The 23,453-nt window shown below is 36.3% G+C and overlaps 1 protein-coding gene and 1 non-coding gene across 3 annotated transcripts in view; both read right to left on the bottom strand.

The window, feature by feature from the left end:
* The window catches only part of FKTN (fukutin), a 100,934-nt gene that overhangs the window by 72,328 nt on the left and 5,153 nt on the right, over positions 1-23,453 (bottom strand). For both annotated transcript variants that reach the window (XM_056117334.1, XM_056117333.1), the window contains exons 2-7: positions 21,700-21,902; positions 14,303-14,362; positions 10,132-10,335; positions 8,624-8,901; positions 5,070-5,202; positions 722-851 (exon numbers count right to left, since the gene is read on the bottom strand). In XM_056117334.1, the coding sequence (XP_055973309.1) occupies positions 722-851; positions 5,070-5,202; positions 8,624-8,901; positions 10,132-10,335; positions 14,303-14,362; positions 21,700-21,804 (910 nt within the window). In that variant the 5' untranslated portion in view covers positions 21,805-21,902. The remainder of the gene's footprint in view (positions 1-721; positions 852-5,069; positions 5,203-8,623; positions 8,902-10,131; positions 10,336-14,302; positions 14,363-21,699; positions 21,903-23,453) is intronic.
* Positions 13,701-13,864, bottom strand: LOC130026759 (U1 spliceosomal RNA). The gene has a single exon (XR_008792939.1). It is a non-coding gene; the product is annotated as a U1 spliceosomal RNA (small nuclear RNA).

The following is a 23,453-nucleotide window of genomic DNA, read 5'->3' as shown; positions in this document are numbered from 1 at the left end:
TAATTATAACATCAACTTTCCTGAGAACTCCAGCAGTCTGTATTTTCCCATCTCAGAATAAACAGAAGGTAGTAAAGCAGTAAAGCACAAAGAGTGATACCACTGATACCTAGAAAATTTTACAGACGATCCCATAACACTTCCTGTTACTTTCCTCTCATTAGGAACTCTTGATGCAATATATAAGCTGTCTTTGAGATATGGAAGGAAAAAAGAGAATATTTTAAGAAGATCAAGAGCAATCTTTTTGATAGAAATAATAAAATGATAATCAAAGGACTAGCTGGGAAACAAGTATAAACTCTACACACATTACTTCAAATTCCTGACAATTATAAATATGGCCTTCCTCTTTCTCAAATTAATTTATTTAAAGAAATAAACACTTCTTTTTCCATACGCTCTATCTTCAATTAATATAACACTTCAAATATTAATATTATTATTATTATTATTATTGCTTTTTGGATCACACCCAGTGATGCTCAGGAGTTATTCCTGGCTCTGCACTCAGGAATTACTCCTGGCGGTGTTTGGGGGACCATATGGGATGCTGGAGATTGAACCCAGGTCGGCCACATGCAAGGCAAACGCCCTACCCGCTGTGCTATCACTCTGGCCCCAAATATTATTTTTTCATTTCAAGATGTTTTTAATTTCAATCCCTACAACAAAAATGAATAAAATGACAAAAATAAAACATAAACTGACAAGTATTTACCTAGACAAGTCCCACTGCTGAGCCAGAACCGTACTCCCAAGTTGTTTAAAATTTTGGCTGCTAGTTGCAACAATTCCTTTGCACTCTTCCGAAAGGCCATAGCTTCCACGGTATTATCATCAAGGTATTGCTACAGACACAATAAATATTTTTATAATATTAATAAATTACACACAATAGAAATGTTATAACTTCTAAAGTGTTATAAACAGTCCGGTCACATTGATTTTTTAAAAATTATTTACTGCTGGTTCTTTTGGTTGCATTTTATTTCTATTACAAAAGTCAAGTTTCTGAGTTCCCTGCAAGTCACATATCAAAGTCAAATTATAAAAGTAGTTTCCAGAAAGAAAAATTAAAGGAGAGAGGGGCATATAGCCAGGATTCCAAGGGACGAGACATATAACTATCACTCCTTTTTCTACAATACTATTTAGAAGAAGGCTAGTTATGAGCGCTACAGGTACCTGAAACAAAATGCATCCAATGACATTTTCATCATTCACTGATTCAACTGGTCTTTAGAGTCTAGGAAGAGCCTGGGATTTTGAATCAGATTATCTGGTCAAGTCTAGCCCCATTTCTTTTTAACTCTGATGCCGAGCATTGATAAACTCATGAGGAAAATGACTTCATTCTGTTTATCACTGTATCTCCACTATCTATAAGAGAGCCTGAATTTCTGCTAAATAAAAGAACAAACCTTTCTTAGATATAATGTTCTCATCAGTAACTAGAGCATAATAATTACACACTGCAGGACTGCTGTGAAGATTAAGATAATGAATATCAGAAAAATGTCACAAATTCCTAAGTGCTATATGAATATTTCCATTTACTTAGACTTCCTGCCTTCCTGATTTTCTGTCTTTCTGTTTTGGACTTTAATCTTTCATTTTTACTGCTCTGCAACTGAGGGAAGCTCTATAAATTTTTCGGTGATGTTTTATTACCTAAGAGACAAAATCTAAACTTGTAGGCATGACAGAGAAGGACATTTTGTGTTCCGTCCGTGACTATTCTATTGGTCCCTTCTCATCTCTACCCTCCTCACACTTCATACATAATACTGCAATATCCTGTATTATAACTCCCCAAACATACTATAACTTTCTAAGCCTCTGTACCATTATATATGTCACCTCATTTGTCTGAAACACCTTTGATTAACAAAATCTTTCAATTGTCGTATTCACTCCGGATATTCCAAAAAAGAATACGTCTTTATTCTTCCAGTTCAACACTATCAAACAAATAATTATGGTTGGTACTAAATACAGTACAAAGACAGAAAAAGTACTATATTCAATGAGCTTTTAATCTTATCCACTGATACAGATACTCTTACTATCTTCTCAGATTTAATTTGTTGATTTCATTTTTCTTTCTTCCACTAGACCAGTGTTTCCTAAAATGGGTGATACTGTGCTCCACAGCGGCTGGGTACTGGAGCAAATCTGGAGGGCAGCAGTAGCCTTAGAAGCAACTAGAAAGTTCTTCCTGTTTGTCTGTTTAAATGAGATAGTTTTCTTTCTTTTTCTTTTTTGGTTTTGGACCACACCCAGCAATGCTCAGGGATTACTCCTAGCTCTGTGATCAGGGACCACTCCTGGGGGGAATCAGGGGACCATGTGGGGACAGAACCTGGGTTGGCTGTGTGTAAGGCAAGTGCTCTACCTGCTGTCCTAGCTCTCTAGCCCCAAGGTAGTTTTCTAAAGGGGTTCTGAGTAATTCTTGTCTGAAAAGAGGCCATAAATGAAATTAGTTTGGGAACCTCTGCATGGTTCCTGAAGTGTGTGAATAGAATCTCTCCATCACTCTATGTACACCTTTAGAATGGTGCTTGCAAGACATGTAGGAAATAAATACTTATATGTGCATAAGAGATTGGCTAATCTCTTCTTAAATCTGTGCTCATAAAATATTCTGTCATTCTTTTATAATTAGATGAAATATAGTTCCTCAGAGGACTGGACTGAAGGATAAGAAAAAAATACCCTTAGAAAGATGGGAAGTGGATTGCCTTCTCCAGAATAGATAAAGTATGTGGGATCCCTTCAAGATGAAAACATTCCCCCAGGTATAACTTCTCTTAAAACATATGAATAAAGAATGTTCTGATCTTAATGAAAAATGATCCATGCTATAGTGGTAAAAGCCTGAAGTTGTAAGGTTAGTTAGAGAACTAATATTTGGTTCATACTCTGCCAATTATGGCTATTAAACTATCATCCTGTAGATTCAGCTTGTTTCTCTGCTGAAAATAAATATTTGTCTTATTTCAGGGAATGGATTCAATTATATAAGTGTACTTTGGCACTCTGATGGTGCAATAACTTTGTATACCAAAAGCATAAGCATTGCCACTATTATAACCATGTTACTTCAGTTATAAAAAAAATAAGATAAAATGAAAAAGAACAGTACCTTCACACCAGATATCTATTAGTTATAAATGGGAGAAATAAAATGTTTACAGGGGTGAAGCTAGCAGACAGCATTCTAATCAAGTAATCAATGTATCAATAGTGATGAGGAAAATCAAAATCATGCAGTTTTTATTAGGACATGAGAAGAGCACCGTATGAAGACATGACTCCAACATCAAGAAAAACAAAATAAATCTCAAATGAAGGAATTTTACACAATATCTATCTTGTAATTTTCAAATATATTTAAATCATAGAAGGAAAAAAAAAACTTTTCTAGACTGAGGGAGACTAAAGAGATAGGAAAATTAAAATAACATGTGATTCTAAAGTGCTTCTTTTTATTTTATTACTAGTGCAATATTAAAAAACTTTAATTGGAATTAAAAGGTAATGATTTGTGGTCTATCTACTGATTTTTATATTTAAAAAGTATAAAAGAGAATATTCTTTTTAGGAAATAATTATTTGAGATATGGAACTTACTCCCAAATGTTTCAGGAAAAAATATTATTTGTATTATATTTTTAACTTTTCTAGAAGCACATGTTTCTAAAAGTTATTTTAAAAACTAGGAGGCTGCTTTATTAGATGTATTAAATGAATTCACTGCTTGATCAATGCCAATTATTGTAAATTGGCGCCATCAAGTGGCCAAAGCTATGTATAGTACTCTTAATTTGAAAACACTCATTACCAAAAAGCATCAAAATCTTTTTATTGGATGAACAGCCTATTACTCGTGCATTTTCCCCACAATTATAGGATGTTTTCCTTGTGCCAGCTACTGCATTAGAATAAAACAAGATATCTCCCATTAAGAATTTCACATAAGCTAGTTAGGGAAATTTAAGACAAACATTTACAATTCATTAGCTACCTCCTGTGAGCTCAACCCAGTCTCCTCTAAGCAGGAAGTGAATAGTCAAGATCAAGCACCAGTCACACTTTTCTGTTCCCTGTAGCTATGTAGCCCGAAGAACAGGATAGGCAGCACCTGTCCACTAGAGAACACCCATTCATGTCGTTTTCCGGTTTTTCAGCTTTTCAACTATGAGGTTATCTAAGCAAATTACAGATTTCAGGGGTAGAGCTAGGAAGACTCTTGTAGGCTACCAGATAGTTCTTGGAGATCAGCACAACCTGCATTGGTGTGTGTTAAACTCTTGGTCAATGATAATAAGGTCTTCAGACTTTTCTTGGAAGGGAGTCCATGAAAACAAAGAGCTAACGGAAAGAATGGGGTATCAAACCCCATTGTAAATTTGATTATTTTTTCACTGCACCTCTGTTTCAAGTCATCTCTTAGAGATAAACTTTCATGTGCTTCAAAATCATCCTTATATCCCCAGGGTCAGCCGACTTCCTGGAAAACAGGCTTTTCAATAAATGTTTATTGAATGAAAGCAGGAGCAGCAGAATAAAGTAAAGTTCAAAAGCACTTGGTCTTTGTATAGCATTTATCTTTAAAAACCTTCATAAAAGTCACAAAAATTCATTTGCAGTGCCAACCCTCTGAGAAAAACTGTATTTTTCATAAAATCTTTTCTAAATCCACAAGGTCCATCTTCTACAGTGGCTTCATTCTATTTAGATTACTTCAAGAACAGAATATATCATATTTATAAAGTATATGGCCTATCCTAACTGAAAGCAGAAGCCAGTGCTTTCTCTCTATTAAAGCCTATTTTAAAGCCTATTTTAAGCCTATTAAAAAGTTTATCCAAATAAAACAAGGTCTCTATAGATACTAAACCATTCAAGTAAAGAATAAATAGTTAAGATTAATGGCTGATTTAATTTTAAAAAATTAAAACAAAACCATATATTAAAAATGTCCTTTCCATAAATTCCTTCATTTTCACACTGGAAATATGAAAATAAACAAAATTTGACTTTTTAAACGTAGTTAATTCTACCTGAAAGAATGCTCGAGCTTCTTTATACCTGCACTCAATAAACCTCGAGTGTGGTATTTCTTCTAGAAAGTGCACTGGGTCTTTTGGAATGAGAACTTCTAGACCATCAACAGTAAGTGGTTGCAATTCTGGCCTGAAAATAAAAATTAAGATTTATTATAATGACTGAGTCGAGAATACCGACAGCCTCTTTAAGATATAAAACATAAACAATACAAATTATTTTCAAGCATCTTTTCTTTAGTTACTGCATATTTAAAATACCATAGCCAATTGTATTCAATTAAATAAATGGTCACCAGAGTATCATCTTAAGGTAGGGCGAAAAACAATAAAATTCTTCCATGTTTAAAAAAATAAATAAATAAATAAATAAAATACCATAGATCTTTTATAACCTAGGTTTTTCTGCTTCTTTTGTTTTGGGGCCATTCACAATGGTGCTCAATGCTTACTCCTGGCCCTGTGCTCAAGTATCACTTCTGGCAGTGCTCTGGAGACCAAATGTGGTCCTGGAGATTAAATTGGGGTTCACCATACATAAGACAAGGGCCTTAATCCTTTTACTATCTATGGCCCTTAATGTAAGTTTTTAATAAGACAGTGAAAGTGATGACTAAAAGCAGTTGAATTTTATATACTTTGATTAATGTCTTTTAAAACATTTTTAAAGCCGGGTTCTGCAAAGGATTCAGCACCATTGACCATATCCACACGATAACCAAGCTCATTGAGGTTTCTCGGGAGTTCAAGATGCCGCTCTGTTTAACGTTCATTGATTTCAAGAAGGCCTTTGATTCTGTTGAGATGGAAGCGGTCATTGAAACCCTAGCCAGTCAGGGCATTCAAGCCCAATACATCAAGATCCTCCGTGAGCTGTATTGCGGATTCACTACCAGGATTTCACCATTCTACAAAGAAGTGATCGTTGATGTTAGGAGAGGGGTTCGGCAGGGTGATACCATTTCACCGAAACTCTTCAGTGCCACCCTCGAGAACATCATGCGACGACTGGAATGGGAAGGAATGGGAGTGAAGATAGATGGTCGGCAACTACACCACCTCCGCTTTGCTGATGACATTGTTTTAATAACACCAAACATCAGCCAAGCGGCACAAATGCTGGCCGACTTTGACCGTGAGTGTGGAAAGGCAGGACTACAGCTGAATCTTACGGAGACAATGTTTATGAGAAACAGCCTTGTTCCTGACGCCCCATTCGCTCTCAATGGAACGACCATCTCCGAATGCAACAGCTATGTCTACCTAGGTCGAGAGGTCAACATGACAAATGACCTGGCACCCAAGCTGCGCAGGAGGAAGAGAGCGGCTTGGAACGCCTTCAAGAACGTCCAAGAAATAGCTAAGAGGACGAAGAATCTCCGGCTCCAGGCACATCTCTTTGATTCCACTGTTCTTCCTGCATTAACATATGCCTCAGAGACCTGGGCCCTACGCAAACAAGATGAGAACGCTATTCAGGTAGGTCTCCCAAAGAAGAATAGAAAGATCTATGCTTGGAATATCACGTTTCACTCAAATGAGAGAAAGAATCCGGAGTTCCGACATCCGTCGACGATCAAGAATCAGGGAAGCTGTCTCATTTGCCAAGTTGTCGAAAATCAGATGGGATGGTCACATAATGAGATTTAAAGAGGACCGCTGGACTAGAGCTGTTACCGACTGGATTCCACGGGATGTCAAAAGACCGCGTGGCCGCCCACCTACCAGATGGTCAGACTTCTTTGTCAAGATCATGAACGATCGGTTTGAGGCTCTTCATGTTCCCAGAGCGAACAGATGCCATTGGGCTACACTAGCACGCGACATGGACAAATGGAGACGTTACTGGCGCCTGCTCGAGCAAATCGATGACTAACAGGAAGTTAAGTGATTAAGTGATTAAAACATTTTTTCACTATTATGTACTTTAAGGCAAAAAAATTACATGACAAAATAGCACCCAATTCTCTTTTAGGGAAATGTTCTCAATACTTGAAGAAAAAATGAATATCCCTTCCCTTTCCCCCACTCTTCCCTCCCACCCTCCCTTCACTCTTCACTGTTTTTGTTTGTTTGTTTGTTTGTTTTTCTGCAATGATAGGAAATGCATTACAGCAATGCTAGTTGTGGTGTTTTTTCTTTCTTTTTTTTTTCTTTTTTCCTTAAATTTGCAGTGCTAGTTGGGAGTTATACTCTTTAGTTGTAATGCTTATGCACATTTTCCGTCACAGTGCTCACACAGTTGCACACAAGGTTACGGTACTCACACTTATTTAGGTTTTGGGATTTGCCAACGGTTACACAGCAGAATTACAACACCCAGTTGTGGGGCTGGCTGGATGTCACACACTTTAGATGTGATGCATCAGAGATTAAACACTTTATTGCAGCATTAGGGAGCTCACACAGCAGTGTTTCTGTGATCACACTGGGGTATGTCAGAATCAAACTCAGTGCCAGGGATCTAATGCATGGCCTCCCTGGTTTCAAGATTGCAAAAGCATTCTACTGCTGAGCAATCCTTAGGGTCTGTGAATATTTAAGACACACGGGAAAATTACAATAGCCTGAGGGGGTGTCTCATTAATGGGCAAAATGCTAATTTAGAAATTAATCTTGTTTGGGATTCCATATTCCCAAATATGAGTATTTTATGTTGCTTTTTATTAAAAATTATAAAATGTAGAGGTGGATTTTTAAGGACTGGCACACATGCATAGTATTTGTCTATTGACAAAAATTTTATTGAATTACAATTTTTTTTTTTTTTTTTTTTTTTTTTGCTTTTTGGGTCACATCCAGTGATGCTCAGGGATTACTTCTTTACTTCTTGCTCTACACTCAGGAATTATTCCTGGCGGTGCACGGGGGACCATATGGGATGCAGGGGATTGAACCTAGGTCTGCAGGCCTTGTGCAAGGCAAATGCTCTACCCCCTGTACTATTGCTCTGGCCCCAGAATTATAATACTTTGAGTTTAAAAAAACTGGGGGCATGCTCCAAAATGGGACTCAGAAGGCCCCTGTGTCACACCCAATGATTCTCAGTGTTCAATGTGAGGGCCCAAGGATTCAGTGCTATTTAGCATTACAGTGATGGGGATTCCCCAGGCCATCCAAGTGGCACTCACTATGTAAGTTTACATCCATCAAAACTCTTGAACCTGTGCTCAACTTTTTGTAAATATAATCACAAAATCTGCATTCTTTCATGTCTATCTCTGTCACTCTCTGCTGTGGGATTCATCTACATTGTTGCACAGAGCACAGATTCATTTGTTTCCCTGAACTGCAATACCTCACAGTAAGAGTACATAACTTTTTATTTGGGTCATTAAGAACAATGTTGCTATGAGTATATATGTGTATGTATATATATATATGCATATGTATGTACACATATATATTTTCTGGTAACACACGCGCATGAGTTTCTTCCTATTGAATATATACTTTTAAACTGATACATGAAAATTATATATCTCGTTTCTAAGGAGAATTCATGATTGAATAATATAGATGTTACATGCCTTCTTGGGCTCTGAACTTACCTATCAAAAGCTCCAGGATAACGGCCAAACTGTAACTTTCGAAAAGGAACAAATTTTCTGTCAACGTGTCTTTTAAGTCGTAGATGGCCATGCCAGAGGTAGTTGCCACTCCTCTCATGAAAGACCACCACATGGACAGCATGAGAGGCTAATCTGCAGATGTAGTGAAGGGGAATTTCTGTTCCAGAAAGCGAATCTATTCCATCTAGACGGGGATCTTTGCTTTGAATCTTGAGGCACTGAAATCCCATACTTTCAGCTACGTGAAACCAAACTTCCTACAACAAAGAAACATCAATTTTAAATACTTCAGAGCAAATATTAATAGCAAAACTAAATTAAATAAAACATTTTGGAGGTTACTTGCCTGAGCTTTTTTTGGGGGGGCTTTTTGGGTCACACCTGATGATGCACAGGGGTTACTCCTGGTTCATGCACTTGGGAATTACTTCTGGCAGTGCTTGGGGGGCCATATCGAATGCTGGGAATTGAACCCAGGTTGGCCGTGTGCAAGGCAAACGCCCTACCCGCTGTGCTATCACTCCAGCCCCCTTGCCTGAGCTTTTTAAATGATGGTAGTGAGGGAATGGTGGTGTTAAAGAAAGAGAAAAGTACCTGAAAAAGAACTACATACTCCACTAAGGAAGATACTTTATTATTTTAGGAGGAGAAATCACACCTGGAGATGCTCATTACTCCTAGCTCTGTACTCAGGGATCACTCTTAGCATGGCTCAAGGGAGTATGCGGGAGGCTACGGATCAAACCCAAGTCGGGCACACGCAAGACTAGCAACTAATCCACTGTACTATCTCTCCAGCCCCACCAACACTTTGTACAAAAAGTAATCAAACTTCTTTCTTGGAATGAAAAGACTCAATGTGATGTTCTCTAGTTAGTATCTATAAAGTAAATGTTCATAACCTTTCCTATTTTCTCGCTACGCTGAGAGAAATGTTAAATATCTTCCATTTTAGTTTCTTTTACTATAAGAATACATGCAATTTACAGTTCTGGTAGTGAACTCTAAGTTGTAGTTTGACAGACCATCTGAGAAAATTTATGCTTTAAAGAACAGATGGTAGGACTCATTGTTTTCCTTTTTTTTTTTTCATTTTACTATGCTAAGCATGGATGTGATGCCTCAGAGCTATCTCCAGACAAGAGAAATGAAGATAAAACTTTAGTGATGCAAGCCCTAATATCAGGGGGCAGATGAACTAATACTCAAAGTCTTTTAGCCTCTTACTGCATAAGAAAAATAAATTTCCTAGGTTCTTCCTAGAATACAAGCCATTAGTACTTGTATTCTGCTCATTGTAAAGATAGTCCTAACATAATTTAGTAAAAGCTTTCAAGAAAAAAATGTTAATGTGTCACATATAAATTGGGATAATCAATTTATGTACATTTTATAAAAGTACATTATGTACATTTTATAAATCAATTTATGTACATTTTATAAACATTTAACACAATGTTCTATTACTGGAAAGCAAATCATCTTACCTCATTCTTCCATAGGTGATACTGAAGTGCAAATGCAGTAAAGTCTCTTGGAACACAAAAAAACTTGCATTCTGAAGTGGAGCCATGAGAAGAGTTTTTGACTTGTTCAAAGTTTTTGTTAATCAATTCCAGAATCAAAGGATCAATAAGGAACACTGGTACATTTTGGCTGGACATTACCATAATAAACTTTTTAACTGCACGCTGTTTAAAATAAAAATACCCCCTTAATTATTTTAAATCTATACAAGAAACTATTAAACATTTATTCACTGACTTATAAACTGAAAAGAGTCACTGTCACTGTCCTCCCATTGTTCATCAATTTGCTCGAGCGGGCCTGGTAATGTCTCCATTGTGACAATTGTTACTGTGTTTGGCATATCGAATACGTCATGGGTAGCTCGCCATGCTTTGCTGTGTGGGCGAGATACTCTCGGTAGCTTGCCGGGCTCTCCAAGAGGGGCAGAGGAACTGCAAAGAGTATTTTACTCAATGTGCACCATGCTAAAAAAATAAGCAAATGAATAATATACTACCCAAGGTCTTCAGAAATTTGCAATCTACTGAGACATATAAACAAATATTTATAAGGTAGAGTATACTATAATAAAAATACACAAAACATATTATCTAGTACATATTTCTTTAAGTAAAAAGTAAAGTAAAGGCTCTCCCGTTGATCATCGATTTGCTCGAGTGGGCCCAGTAACGTCTCCATTGGAGACTTTGTTGTTACTGTGTTTGGCATATCGAATACGTCACGGGGAGCTTGCCAGGCTCTGCCGTGCAGGCGAGATAATCCTAATAGTAAAACCTGATAGGGATATTACAAAAATAATTATGACACCTCAAACGCAGATTTAAAAAATACTTAACAGTATACTAGGAAATCAATCCAGTAGTTATAGCACTGTAGAACTATAGTATTGTCCTCCTGTTCATTGATTTGCTCGAGCGGGCACCAGTAACGTCTCCATTGTGAGACTTGTTGTTACTGTTTTTGCCATATCAAATATGTCACGGTAGTTTGCCAGGCTTTGCTGTGCGGGCGGGACACTCTCAGTAGCTTGCCGGGCTCTCTGAGAGGGATGGAGGAATCAAACCCGGGTAGGACATGTGCAAGGCAAACGCCCTACACACTGTGCTCCAGCACAGTAGTTATAACACAGTAGTTATAATAGACTAAAAAGAAAAAAAGGAAATATCACTTATATAAGTATAATTTTTCCTAGTAATGACAGGTTAATTTTAGATTTGAAAATCAAAGAAATATACCATGTCAACAGAATAAAAGGAGTAAGTTCTATGATAATTTCAATAAAGTACTTGACAAAATTCAATACTTAACTATGGTTACAAATGCAGCAAACCAGGAATAGGATACTTCTTCAATTTGATAAAAAGTACGAACATAAGATCTATTATTGAAATTTATGAGTTCTTTATCTTTCATCTAGTCTTCTATCAGATGTGTCCTGCTTATATTTCTGGTCTATGGCATGCCTACTCATTGTCTTTTCTTTTCCTTCCTTCCTTCCTTCCTTCCTTCCTTCCTTCCTTCCTTCCTTCCTTCCTTCCTTTTTATTTTTGTTTTGATTAGGGGGTTGGGTCACACCTGATGCGTAGGGGCTATTCCTGGCTTTGTACTCCAAATGGACCTCTAGCCCTACTCAGGAGACTATATTTGTTGCCAGGAATAAAACTGGTGTCAGTGGCATGCGAGACAAGTGTCTTATCCTGGTCCTATACCTCCAGTCCCTTTGTCCCTTTATTCATTTTTCGAGTGGTGTTTTGAAGTAAGTAGCAGTTCTAAATTTTTACAATAACATTTACCAAATTTTATTTTCCTTAGTATTGTTTTGTGTGTTTTACACTAGAAGAATGAAAGAGAAAGAAACTGTCTTGGAAGTGGTAAGAAGACCAACATTGGTTCATCAGTATTAAATAAATGCTTACAGAATAAATCTTTCAAATTGGTGTTGAATACAAATATAGTGAGCACATGTATGGCTTCACTGTAATTATTAACATAAATACAGATGAGAGCAGGGTCAAGAAGAGTTCTATAACACCTTCAAATTATGCCTTCCAGATGGTTATAATCATCAATGCTCCTTGGAAATAGATGGACAAAGGATTCTAAATTCAATTAATTCTAAATAAACATAACTTTAATAATCTGTCTTTTAGTTTTTCATTTTGTTTACAAGAAAGTAATATGTCTTATTGAAAATAAGATACACCAAGACAGTAACACCCTATTCATCTGCCAGTGTACAATAATTTTAACAGAACCTAAAATAGTCACAACTTGTTTGTAGAAATAATCATTTTACTTTCTCTTTTTCATTTTGTTTTTTTAGTCAACACCCGGCAATATTCAAATCTTACTCCTGGCTCTGCGCTCAAGGATCACTTCTGGTGGGACTCAGGGATGGTATGGGGCAACGGGAATCAAACCAAGGGCAGCTGCATGCAAGATAAGCACTCCTCCTGCTATACAATCTCTCCAGCCCCCCTCATTTTCTTTTCTAACTGATCTCGTCATCAGTTTAATAATTTATTCCATAATTTTTTCAGGGATGAATACATTTATTGATCAGAACTTCATTTTTTATTCCTTCCAAAATATTAGAACAAAAATACTTTGGTAACCTTTCAAATGATTTTGCAAATATTACAAGGAGTGATTTTTAGTATTGGGCAATAGAATTAACAAGAAGAACTCAGGGACAGAGACAGAACAGGAGTTAAAGTGTTTGCCTTGCACAATGACAATCAGGGTTTGATCCCCAGCACTGAAGAGTGTCCCTCAAAACCCACCAGGAGCGATTCTGAGCACAGAGCCAGGAGTAAACCGTGAGCACAGTCAAGTATAGTCCCAAAACAAACAAACAAACAAACAAATTGGATATAGTAAGGTATTCTTTAATGTTTGTTTTTAATTTCCTTCCAAAATAAATTATTTATTTTTGGAAACAATTTTTTTTAACCCATTATTTTTTCCCATCTCAAGGATCATTCATTCCTTGAATAAGATGGGGTTATCAATTTTCTTTGAATTTTTTCTTTTCTTTTTTCTTTTTTTCGCTTAAGCTTTTCTTAGCTCTAATTTCTACTTTTAAATATATCAGCAAACTTATATCCCCATTAGCTGATTAATACATTGAAGGTTTGGGAATGTTAACAATATGCTGTCAAGTAATCTAGATAAAGAAGTCTTTTATACTATAGGAGCTATTAATTAAAATTTTTTTTGAACATTTTCACTACTTTATTGTTGCATGGTGATTTGAGAGCCCATTTCTAAAGACTTTCATTTCCCTGATTAAAAAAAGAATAAGGGACATATGTCAACGGATATACTTTGGCATATCCTAAATGGGTACAGAGCAGGATAAATGTAGGTTTTTATTAGTAGTTGAGCTTTGTTGTTCATTCTTAATTTAACTGAAAAAGGGATAAGAAGATATATTTTATAAATACACAGGCTCCAAAATTTGTAAATCAAACCATGTATATGCTGAATTAATGTTACTTTTCCATATCTTTTCTTTTTCCTTTTTCAGCGGATAGCATGAATGCAGCCCCCGACTGCCATAAATTATGCAGTGGAGTTTCCCATATTTCGGGAAATAACAGGGGTCAGTACATTCGTAGTGAAATGGATAGGGCTTGCCCTGGGAAAATCACCTCCAGGATCCTGGTATCTGCCCTGCTAGGTAAGTATACTTTTCTGTATCTTAAAAAGAAGACATACTGAATAGGATATTGATTCCTAATCTTTATTTACCTTAGTCATAATTCAATTCTAATTTGTATTATCTATTCACTGGAGAAGCATCACTGTACATCACTGTACAGTGAATGAAACTTCTGAAGGAAGACAGAATCTGGACTTAGGCACTTAGAGGCCAATTAACCTTAATCTCTCTAGGTGTATTCAGGATAAAAATATGTACTGACATGTTAAAGCTACCATATAAACTTAGTAAGATATTGTATCTGAGGCTATTAGCATATGGTCTGCCTCTGGTCATTATCAGTTATATTCATTTTCCACTAAGGGAATTATTACTATAAACATCAATTAAAAATATTTATTGAATATGTAATCAAATGAACTAAATGAACATTATAAAGTGGAATTTCTGCTTGTTGTACGTACCCATTGCATACTATCAAATCCAATTCGGCTTCCTTTGGTTTTTGATAAGCCAGCTCCATTCTAGAAGGATAATAATAGGAAACTTTATTAACAGAAATCCCAGCAAGGAAACCTTACATTTATACTCCAAAATGCCAGTTTCACCCATTTATGGAATTTTATCAGCCTTAATGGATAATTTTTAATAATACTAGATAACTGGAATATTTAGACTTCAATTCAGGAGATCAAAGAAAGACTTAATGTTTCAAGCTAGTCAGAAGTAATTCTGAGGCAAAGGTCTAATAGACAAAGTTGGTCTTTTAACTCCAAGATAGCAAACCCTCTTCTTCCCTAAGCAATGACTATAGTGCTCTTCTAAAAAGCCTAAAAAGCTTTGTAGTCTTCAACAGTAATACTACTAGAATGGGAATCAAAAACAAAACCAACTTTTCAACCTTGTTACAACTCAAATACACACAAGGGTCTTTCTAGATAAGTTAAAGTTCAAGGATAACTAGAATCAAGGTTTTTGTATACTGGTAATACTGATCTATCATTTTTTATTGATCAAGGCTATCACTTTTTTAATAATCTTTTACTGACTCTTGGGAGATAGCTCACAGGGATGGAGTGCATGTTTGAGTCTTGAGTTAGAAACCATCACATGGGCCCCCATTAAATACTGCTAGGTAGAGGCCCGGTGTAACCCTTATGACCCTTAGCACTGCTACCAAGCCTAATGAACAATAGCCAGAGAGACCCCCATCCTTCCAAAACATAATGAATCAAACCCAAAAATCCCTATACTCAGAGATGGAGATGGAGAGGTCGTACAGGGTGGATCTCCCAGCATCACCAGGAGCATCCTTGAACACAGAGCCAGAAGTATGCCCTGAGTATCACTGGGTGTGATCCCAAAACAAAATAAACAAAACAAACCCTATACTCTGCTAACAGTTCACATTTAAGTTAATAGTAAATAATTACTGTGTGAATTTTCTTTATTTAAAAATAAATAAAAGGGACCACAGATATAGTATGGGGGCTAAGATGTTTACTTTGTATGCGGCCAACATTGGTTAGGTCTCTGGCACCCATTATGGTCCCCTGGGACCCCGGGACTGACCCCAGGAATAAGCCTTGAGCACTGCCAGGTGTCCCAAGCACTTGCCCCTTCTTCCAAATGAAAATAAATAAATATATTGTCTACTGGACAAAGAAAATCAGATTTAGATACAATCAGTAAACAAAATTTATAAAATTCTGGGTTCTTGTCCTATGTTAGGAGAAACTGAGGGCTTTGGGTAATGTGGTGGCAGGCTGATGCAACAACTTTTAAAAACACAAACATTAACATTATTATAAATCATATTACCTTAATAATTAAATTAAAAAATAGAATACTGAGGATGAATTTTTACTTTCCTAAAATTTGAATCAAGAAAACACTATATAGAACTGGAGAGATAGTACAGTGGGTGGAGCACTTGCCTTGAACGTGACTGACCCTGTTCTATCTCTGGCATCCCATAAGGTTCCCTGAGGACCGCCAGGAGTAACTCCTGAGTGCAGAGCCAGGAATAAGCCCTGAGCATTGCCAAGTGTGGCACAAAAACCAAAAGAGAAAAAGAAAACACCATACAGAAATAGTACAATAGTAACCTGACCTGGGTTTGATCCCCTGAAATCCATGTGTTTCTTGAGCCCCACCAGGAGTGAACTCTGAGCACGGAGCCAGGAGTAAGCCCTGAGTACTGCTGGGTGTGTGCTCCACCAAAAATAAATAAATAAAATTTAAAAAGGAAATAAATCATTACACACAAATATTATCTTAGAGCTTTACATGAAGCAAAAATTTTAAATTTGTCCATAAGAAAAGTCAACATTTTGGGGCTGGAGCGATAGCACAGTGGGTAGGGCATTTGCCTTGCATGCAGCCAACAATGGCTGATACAGGTTCGATTCCCAGCATCCCAGCATCCCATATGGTCCCCCAAGCACCGCCAGGAGTGATTCCTGAGTGCATGAGCCAGGAGTAACCCCTGAGCATCGCCGGGTGTGACCCAAAAAGCAAACAAACAAACAAAAAAAGTCAACATTTTAAAAAGTTGGTAGCTTCATCTTCCAGTAGTATACTAATCCTACTATTTTTAAGTAAGCATTTTTATCCTGATAAGGAAGTAGAGTATTTTTAGATCATAATTTCCCCAAGACTTCATAGCTAATAAGTAGAACAGATGAGAATTAATCCCAGACTGGAATTTATTCTTTTAACAACTATGCTTTATTGTTTCCCCAGAGAAAGAATCAAAACAGGAGTCATTTATATGAATTTAACATATAATTAAGATGAGTTTTTGGTTAATGGGGCATTGAGTGAGTAATACTGACATAATTTGTTAATCATTTTGGAAAAATTAACTTAGACATCAAAATTGTATCTTAAACTAGAATTTTATTTAAAAAATTTTCACATAAAACAGTATTTGATGAACATGTACATTAATATTCCCACAATCTTGGGTTATTTATGATGGGGTTAAAAATCAAAGCCCCCTAGTAAGAGCAATTCTTGTATCTGTCTACCTAGAAATTAAGTAGTAACATATCAAGGAGGGAGTATCAAAAAATATAACATCAAAACATGCTATAAAGTTAAGTGGCAAATTATAAACCAGGAAAAATACTTGAAAAAAAATATATACATACATATGATAGAGTTTACTAGGCTTAAAACAACAAAGAACAGTTTCATAAATAACACCAACAAAAACATGTGAAAGGATAAAAAGAATAAAAAGCAAAGAGCGGCTTAACACTATTAATAATCAATGACAAATCTCTAATGGAGTTTAATATTTTAGCTTCTTAACATCAAAAACACTAATATTTGTGTTTAAATTCTCTGTTCCCACTTAACTGTGATACTGACCAAATTAAGAAAACTTTTTAGGGGCTGAATCAATAATATGAATAGCAACCAGGTTTGATTTCTGGCAATGCATAGTCCACTGAGAACCATTCAGGTCATTCCCAAGCACAGAGCTGAGAGTAGCCCCTGAGCACTGCTAGATGTGGCCTCCAAAACAAAATAAACACTCTTACCCAAGTCTAACATATTTCTGGGAAAATGGGAACAAAAATATGATTTACTCAGATTCTTGAAATAAAAATTAAAATCATGTCAAGTGCATGCTGCCCACGTCTACTAAGCAAACCAAACATGTCTGTCTAGTCGCTTGGTTGACCCCACATTCACACCCCAATTCATTCTCTGTTGAAATCTGGCCACAAAACTAAAAACAATACCGACAGTAAACACCTGCTTTCTTAGATTCCCTGATAGCTGGAAAGTTTATGACTAAAGTACAAATGTAGAATCCTGCCAATCTGCACTACTTCATTTTCTAGTTTTGACTGCCACATAAGGAAAATGTCAAGAGAATTTTAGAAGCCTTGGTCTTTGAGATTTGTTTATGGTATGAACCAAAAGCATCTTGGATACAGATGCATTACTATTGCTCTTATGCTGTTATCATTTCCATATTTAGAAAAAGTACAGGAAATCAGGCACACTTATAATCAGGAAGAACAACTGCAATATATAACAAAAATCTACAATGCAGGTGATGGGGAAAATAGTACAGCAGGTGAGGTGCTTGCCTTGCAGTCAACTAAGGGTTTAATCCCTGGGCACCCCAAATGGTCCTTGATCCCTGCAAAAAGCCAGGAGTAAACACTGAGCACTGCCATGTGTCACCCGAAAACCAACCAAACAAACAAACTACAATGTGCATATTTGACCCACAGGAGCAAAGAAAATAATCTATTAAAGGAACTAAGAAGATAATGAGGGATGGGTTGAAAATGTTACACCAAGAGTTATGGAATAGCCAAGACAGCTGGAAACACTTGCCAGTTTTGTTTGCTTGCTTTGTTTTATTGTGATTAACTTGTATTGATGTCTATATTTTGGCTTCCCAGTGGTGCTCTGGTACCTGCAAGTCACTCATGGCAATATTAGGCCCAGAAGTGTGCATCTGACAGCAAGATGGTTTTAGAGTACTACTCAGTCCCAGCAGTGCTGGGGGCTAACAAGGCTACCCCAATGGTGATCAGGGAGTCATGCAGTGTGGGAGATCAAATTACAGGACTATGTTCCAGGCCTTTGAACTATATCTCCCTGGCCCCTTGACATTTTTTAATAATAAAACCTGGAAGGGCTGGAGAAATAATATAAAGGGTAAGGTGTTTGCCTTGCAGACACTGACTCCAATTCAATCTCCAGCACCATATGTGGTTCCCTGAGCAATGCCAGGAGTGATCCCTGAACATAAAACCAGGAGTAAGTCCTGGACAAAGCTGAGTGTGTCTGTCCCCCAACAAAAAACAAAATGAAAGATAGCCTGGAAAAAAAAAAGAAGCTAAGCATATTAGCTGCTAAAGGACTGAAACTGGATGTCTGGGTAGGTAAGTTATCTAATATTTCTGCGAGTTTCTCTATATACAGATAAAATGAGTTTAAATACCCCATATTACACTGTTTATACCATAACAATACTGAATAATAAACCTCCTCAATCTTTCTTTTTTGAAGGGTTGGGGAGACAACACTCTTGGTAGTATAAGGACCATGTACTGTCAGAGATCAAACTGAGAGGTTAGGCATGTGCTATAGATCTTTGAGCTTATCTCCCCAATTTAAAACTATTCACACTCTTATAGACTCATACAGTTATTCTGTCCTTCAAAGTCTATGAGAAGACCTCTGCCTTCTGCTCTACCATTCCAGATGAGGCCTCCCTCCAGCAGATCAATGGGACTAATCCAGTGAGAGGTAGAGTCCCTTTCATTCAATTAGCTCCCAGCAGCCTCCAAACCCAACTTGAGCCATATACACAGATTGACACCACAGCTCCTGACTTTCTGCCTGGTGCTCCATCATTCCAGGTGAGGCCTGATTCTAGTTGATATCACTGGGATTAATCCCATTCGAGAGGTAGCATCCCTCTGGCTAGTTCCCAGCAACCTCCACATTTCACCTGTACCATATAAATGGGCCTACATCACAGTTCCTAAAGCACACCCTTGACAAATCTACTCAATAAATTACAGTGCTCACAGTTATTCTTTAATGTCATTTGGTGAAGATGGGCAGAAAAGAAAGACAGCTACCTAAACTAAATTCCTCAGCATCTCCTAGAAGACTAACTACGAAGACTCATTCCCAGCACAGGAAGAACACTAGAAAATGAGAGAAAACAGTATCGCCGAAGACATAAACAATACCAGCAAATCCTCAATGTCTTTAGTGACACTATGATGATGATGGTCAACAAATTCAAAAAAACAATAGCACAGGTTGTCAGCAAAGCTCAAGAGGGTATAAGAAGCAAAATGAAGAAACTGCTACAGTAAGAATACACATTCTTCTCCAGTGCACATGGAACATTTCCCAAAATAGAAACTACTACAGTAAAAAATGACAGAAATGAAGAACATGATAGGTGATATTTAAAAGAGTCAATAAAGTTCTGAAAAAGCAGAATAATAGAAGCTGAGGAAAAGACAGAGGAGCTCCAAGATGAGAAGGAGGAAATGGCTAGGAAACGACAGAAAGTGAAAAACAGTCTGAAAAAAAGGAACAACATACCAGAGAACTATGGGATGAGCTTAAGAGGAGCAATATAAGAATCACTGGAGTCCCTGAAGGGTAGAAAGGCAAAAGTTAAAGAAACTATAGATAAGAACTTCCCAGAATTGAGGATTATAGGCACCAAGATCCAAGAGGCCCGACGAGTCTCACAGAAAATAGATTCAACTAGGAAAACTAGAAAAATGGCACTCAAAAACGATAAAATCCAAGCAGCAAGGAAAACCCATAAAGATGAACAACAGATAATTCAAATGAAACTCTGCAAGCCAGAAGAATATAGAAATATACAGCACAAAAACTCAACGAAAGGTGTTCTGGATGAATATCTCACCAAGAATACTCAATCCAACTAGATCTGAAGGAATGATACATAGCTTCATGGATAGGCAACAGCTAAGGGAAGTCACAGCACTGAAACTAGTTTTCCAAGGCACATCAAAGAGCTTCCCTAGAACAAACTTCCTAACACTGAGTATAACACTAAGAATGCATATGGTTGCCTTCTACTAGATTCAGAAAGGTATATTTACTCCTAGCTTGCTAAGAGATTTTATGTATTTTCAATAATGAATTAACATCTATATTGATTAAAATAATTTAGCAATCAAATATATATTGACTTTTAGTGGTATATTTTTCTAATAATTCCACTTGCTATACCTTTAAGTTTTGTAGGAGCAAGTCATATGAAATAAATTTATTATATGCCTGCTAAGGGGGCAGGCTGGAGGGTGGGAGGGAACCTAGGGACATTGGTGGAGAGAAGGGAAATACACAGGTGATGGTAATGGTGTTGGAACATTATATGCCTGAAGCAACTGTATTATGAAGAACTCTGTAAATCACAGTTAAAAAAAATTTAAAGAGAAGAAGGAAAAAAAAATGCTCTATGAATCAGCTGGGTTAGTTACACTTTGGTCTATTCCATACCACTCATTCAAGTGACTGGGCTGGAGAAGGGCTAGCAGCTATCCAATGCACATTCTTCTCCTGAGAAATTGGGCGCACAAAAAGCAAGTCAAATCAAAATAGCCCATTTGAAGTCTAAATATGTTTATTAACATTCATTTCTCCTAGCATCTCATGAGAAAATTCAACTTTGGAAAGAAAGCGTTCTTCCTTTTAATGTGAGAGAAATGTTAGTATTTATTTCTGAAGAGTAATTCTATCAAATCAGGATTTAAAAAAAAATAAATACAAAAACCGTATTTCCCCTGGGTAACTGGTTTTTATGGTTAAATCAAGCATGGAGTATATGTTGCACAATTCTCAATAATTAGCAACTATTATAATTAGCCCCACTGGGAGTGTTTGGTAACTTTTCACAATTGACAAATACATTCTCAACCTTGTGGATTAGAGAAATGAAGTATTTCAGTGTGACCTTCAGAAGCCAAAATTTTCCAAATCACTGTTTTTATTTCTTATGCCCATAGGCTACTGTAATGCTGTGTTATAATACTGGACTTTACTGTGTAATTTTTATAATATTTAACTGCATTTTGTTGTTGCTGTTTGTTTTGTGGTCACACCAGATGTGCTCAGTGGCTACCCCTTACTTGCATTACTCCCAGTATAATGCAATTAATTGTTCTCAATGTCCCACAAAAATAAGAATCTGCGTAAGAAATATCTTGTAAGAATTTGAAAAACTGGTCTTTTGTGTTATTTAAAACATACATGTTAAATAATATTCAGGTAAAATATTAAATATTCAGATAAAATAAAGTTAAATGAAGAGAAAGGAGAAAAATATTACCTTTGTTGATAAATAGTTCTTGTAGTAGTACAACTGAAACAGCAGAAATGCTGAACTGGTCAAAGTTAAAACGGCCAAAATCACGTTCTTATTGATCCTACTCATTGGTCTATGGTGCTCACTCGGTTGTCATTTGACAGTAACCCAATTGGTTTCATCTTTTTGGATAAGAAGATAATCTTTTCTGTGAACCAATATTATTTCTAAAGAAACAAAATAAATTGTTAAAATTTTTCATATATAGTATTCAGCATAGAATAAAAAGACGCCTAAAGTTCTAAGATGAAAGAACAAAACTCTTATCACTAAAACCTGAAAATATAAATGGGAAATTTATACAAAATCATCACAGACTGGATAGTCTCTTCCCCAGAGTTGAATTCAGCAGATCTGGTATAGGGTCTTTGAACTGGCATTTCTAAAATTTTGATGACAATACTAAAACTCACCATCAAGAAAAAAAAAAAAGCTTTGTCAACAGACATTATATGTGTCAGAGTTCCTTGTTTTGTTTTTATATTTTTTTGGTGTGACCTAGGATGTGTTCAGTTCTCATAAATAGATGGTGTATTTTTTAGTTTTTAGCAAGTATAAAAAATGTTATGACAAAAGTTTTTATTCATAAAAATAAAAGAATTGGCTCCATTTATATTTCTTTAGGACACTGCGTTTAAAATAATTCTATTTCTTCTTACTTTCTGCTGTTTAGTTTTGGTTAAACATATTATAGGTAGTTCCTAAAATATATCTTTATTCCTTTAAATATACTAATACATCTATTTGATGTCGAAGCTTTGTCTTTGTTCGAGTCATAAAATTAGAGAAAATCAGCAAATTTATACTACTTCCTGCCTTTTGTCTTTCAGTTTATTAGCTATTTCTACCATGTTATAATTCTATGCTGCAACTGCAAATCTCAAAGCTAATTTTGTTATTTCTCCAGCACTACCTTTCAACTCTCTTGCTCTAGCATATGTACCTACTGGATAATTTTGTCAGTTTACCAAAAGAATTTACGTGTACTATTTACTTTGTATGGTTTTAAAAAATAGTCATCAATTAATATGGGGCCAGAGCGATAGTACAGTGGATAGGGTGTTTGCCTTGCATGCGGCTGACCCGGGTTCAAGTCCCAGCATCCCATATGGTCCTCTGAGCACCGTCAGGAGTAATTCCTGAGTGCAAATCCAGGAGTAAACCCTATTCATCGCCGGGTGTGACCCAAAAAGCAATTAATAGGTTAAATTCACATTTTCCTTCCCTTGAAGATTTATAAACCTATGTCGCTACAAATATTTTTTGGCAATATCTGATCCTGTTCCACTCCCCTATAGGAAGTCCTTACCTTCGATATTTTTAAAATTAGGATTATATAATGATGTCAGTAACTATATACACATTTTCCTCATTATGTTTTTAGTATGCAGAATCGATTTCTTTTTCTGTGGAAATGTTACATGTTGGAATATTTTTCTGTTCTAATGTTGAGTTCTCTATTTCCAGAACTAGAGTTAAGCTTTTGTTTCATCTCTTTTTATTCCAGTGTCACTTTGCTTAACTTCGAAGAACTATCATCATATCCTTTCCTGGGTTTTAAACAATTTAATTCTCCTTTTGCTTCTAATATGGTGTTTTATTTCTCTGGGTTTAATTTCTTGAGCCTGTCAGATTATAATTTACCATATATTGTTCTCCTATTCATTTTACCATGTCTTGAGCCTCCTGAGCCTTTTTCTTTTCTTTTTTTAATTTTA

This window comes from Sorex fumeus, unplaced genomic scaffold, assembly GCF_029834395.1.
Source record: "Sorex fumeus unplaced genomic scaffold, SorFum_2.1 ptg000034l, whole genome shotgun sequence".
In the NCBI taxonomy this organism is placed as follows: Eukaryota; Metazoa; Chordata; class Mammalia; order Eulipotyphla; family Soricidae; genus Sorex; species Sorex fumeus.
Note: the sequence above shows the minus strand (reverse complement) of the source record. Positions and strands in the feature narration are given on the sequence as shown.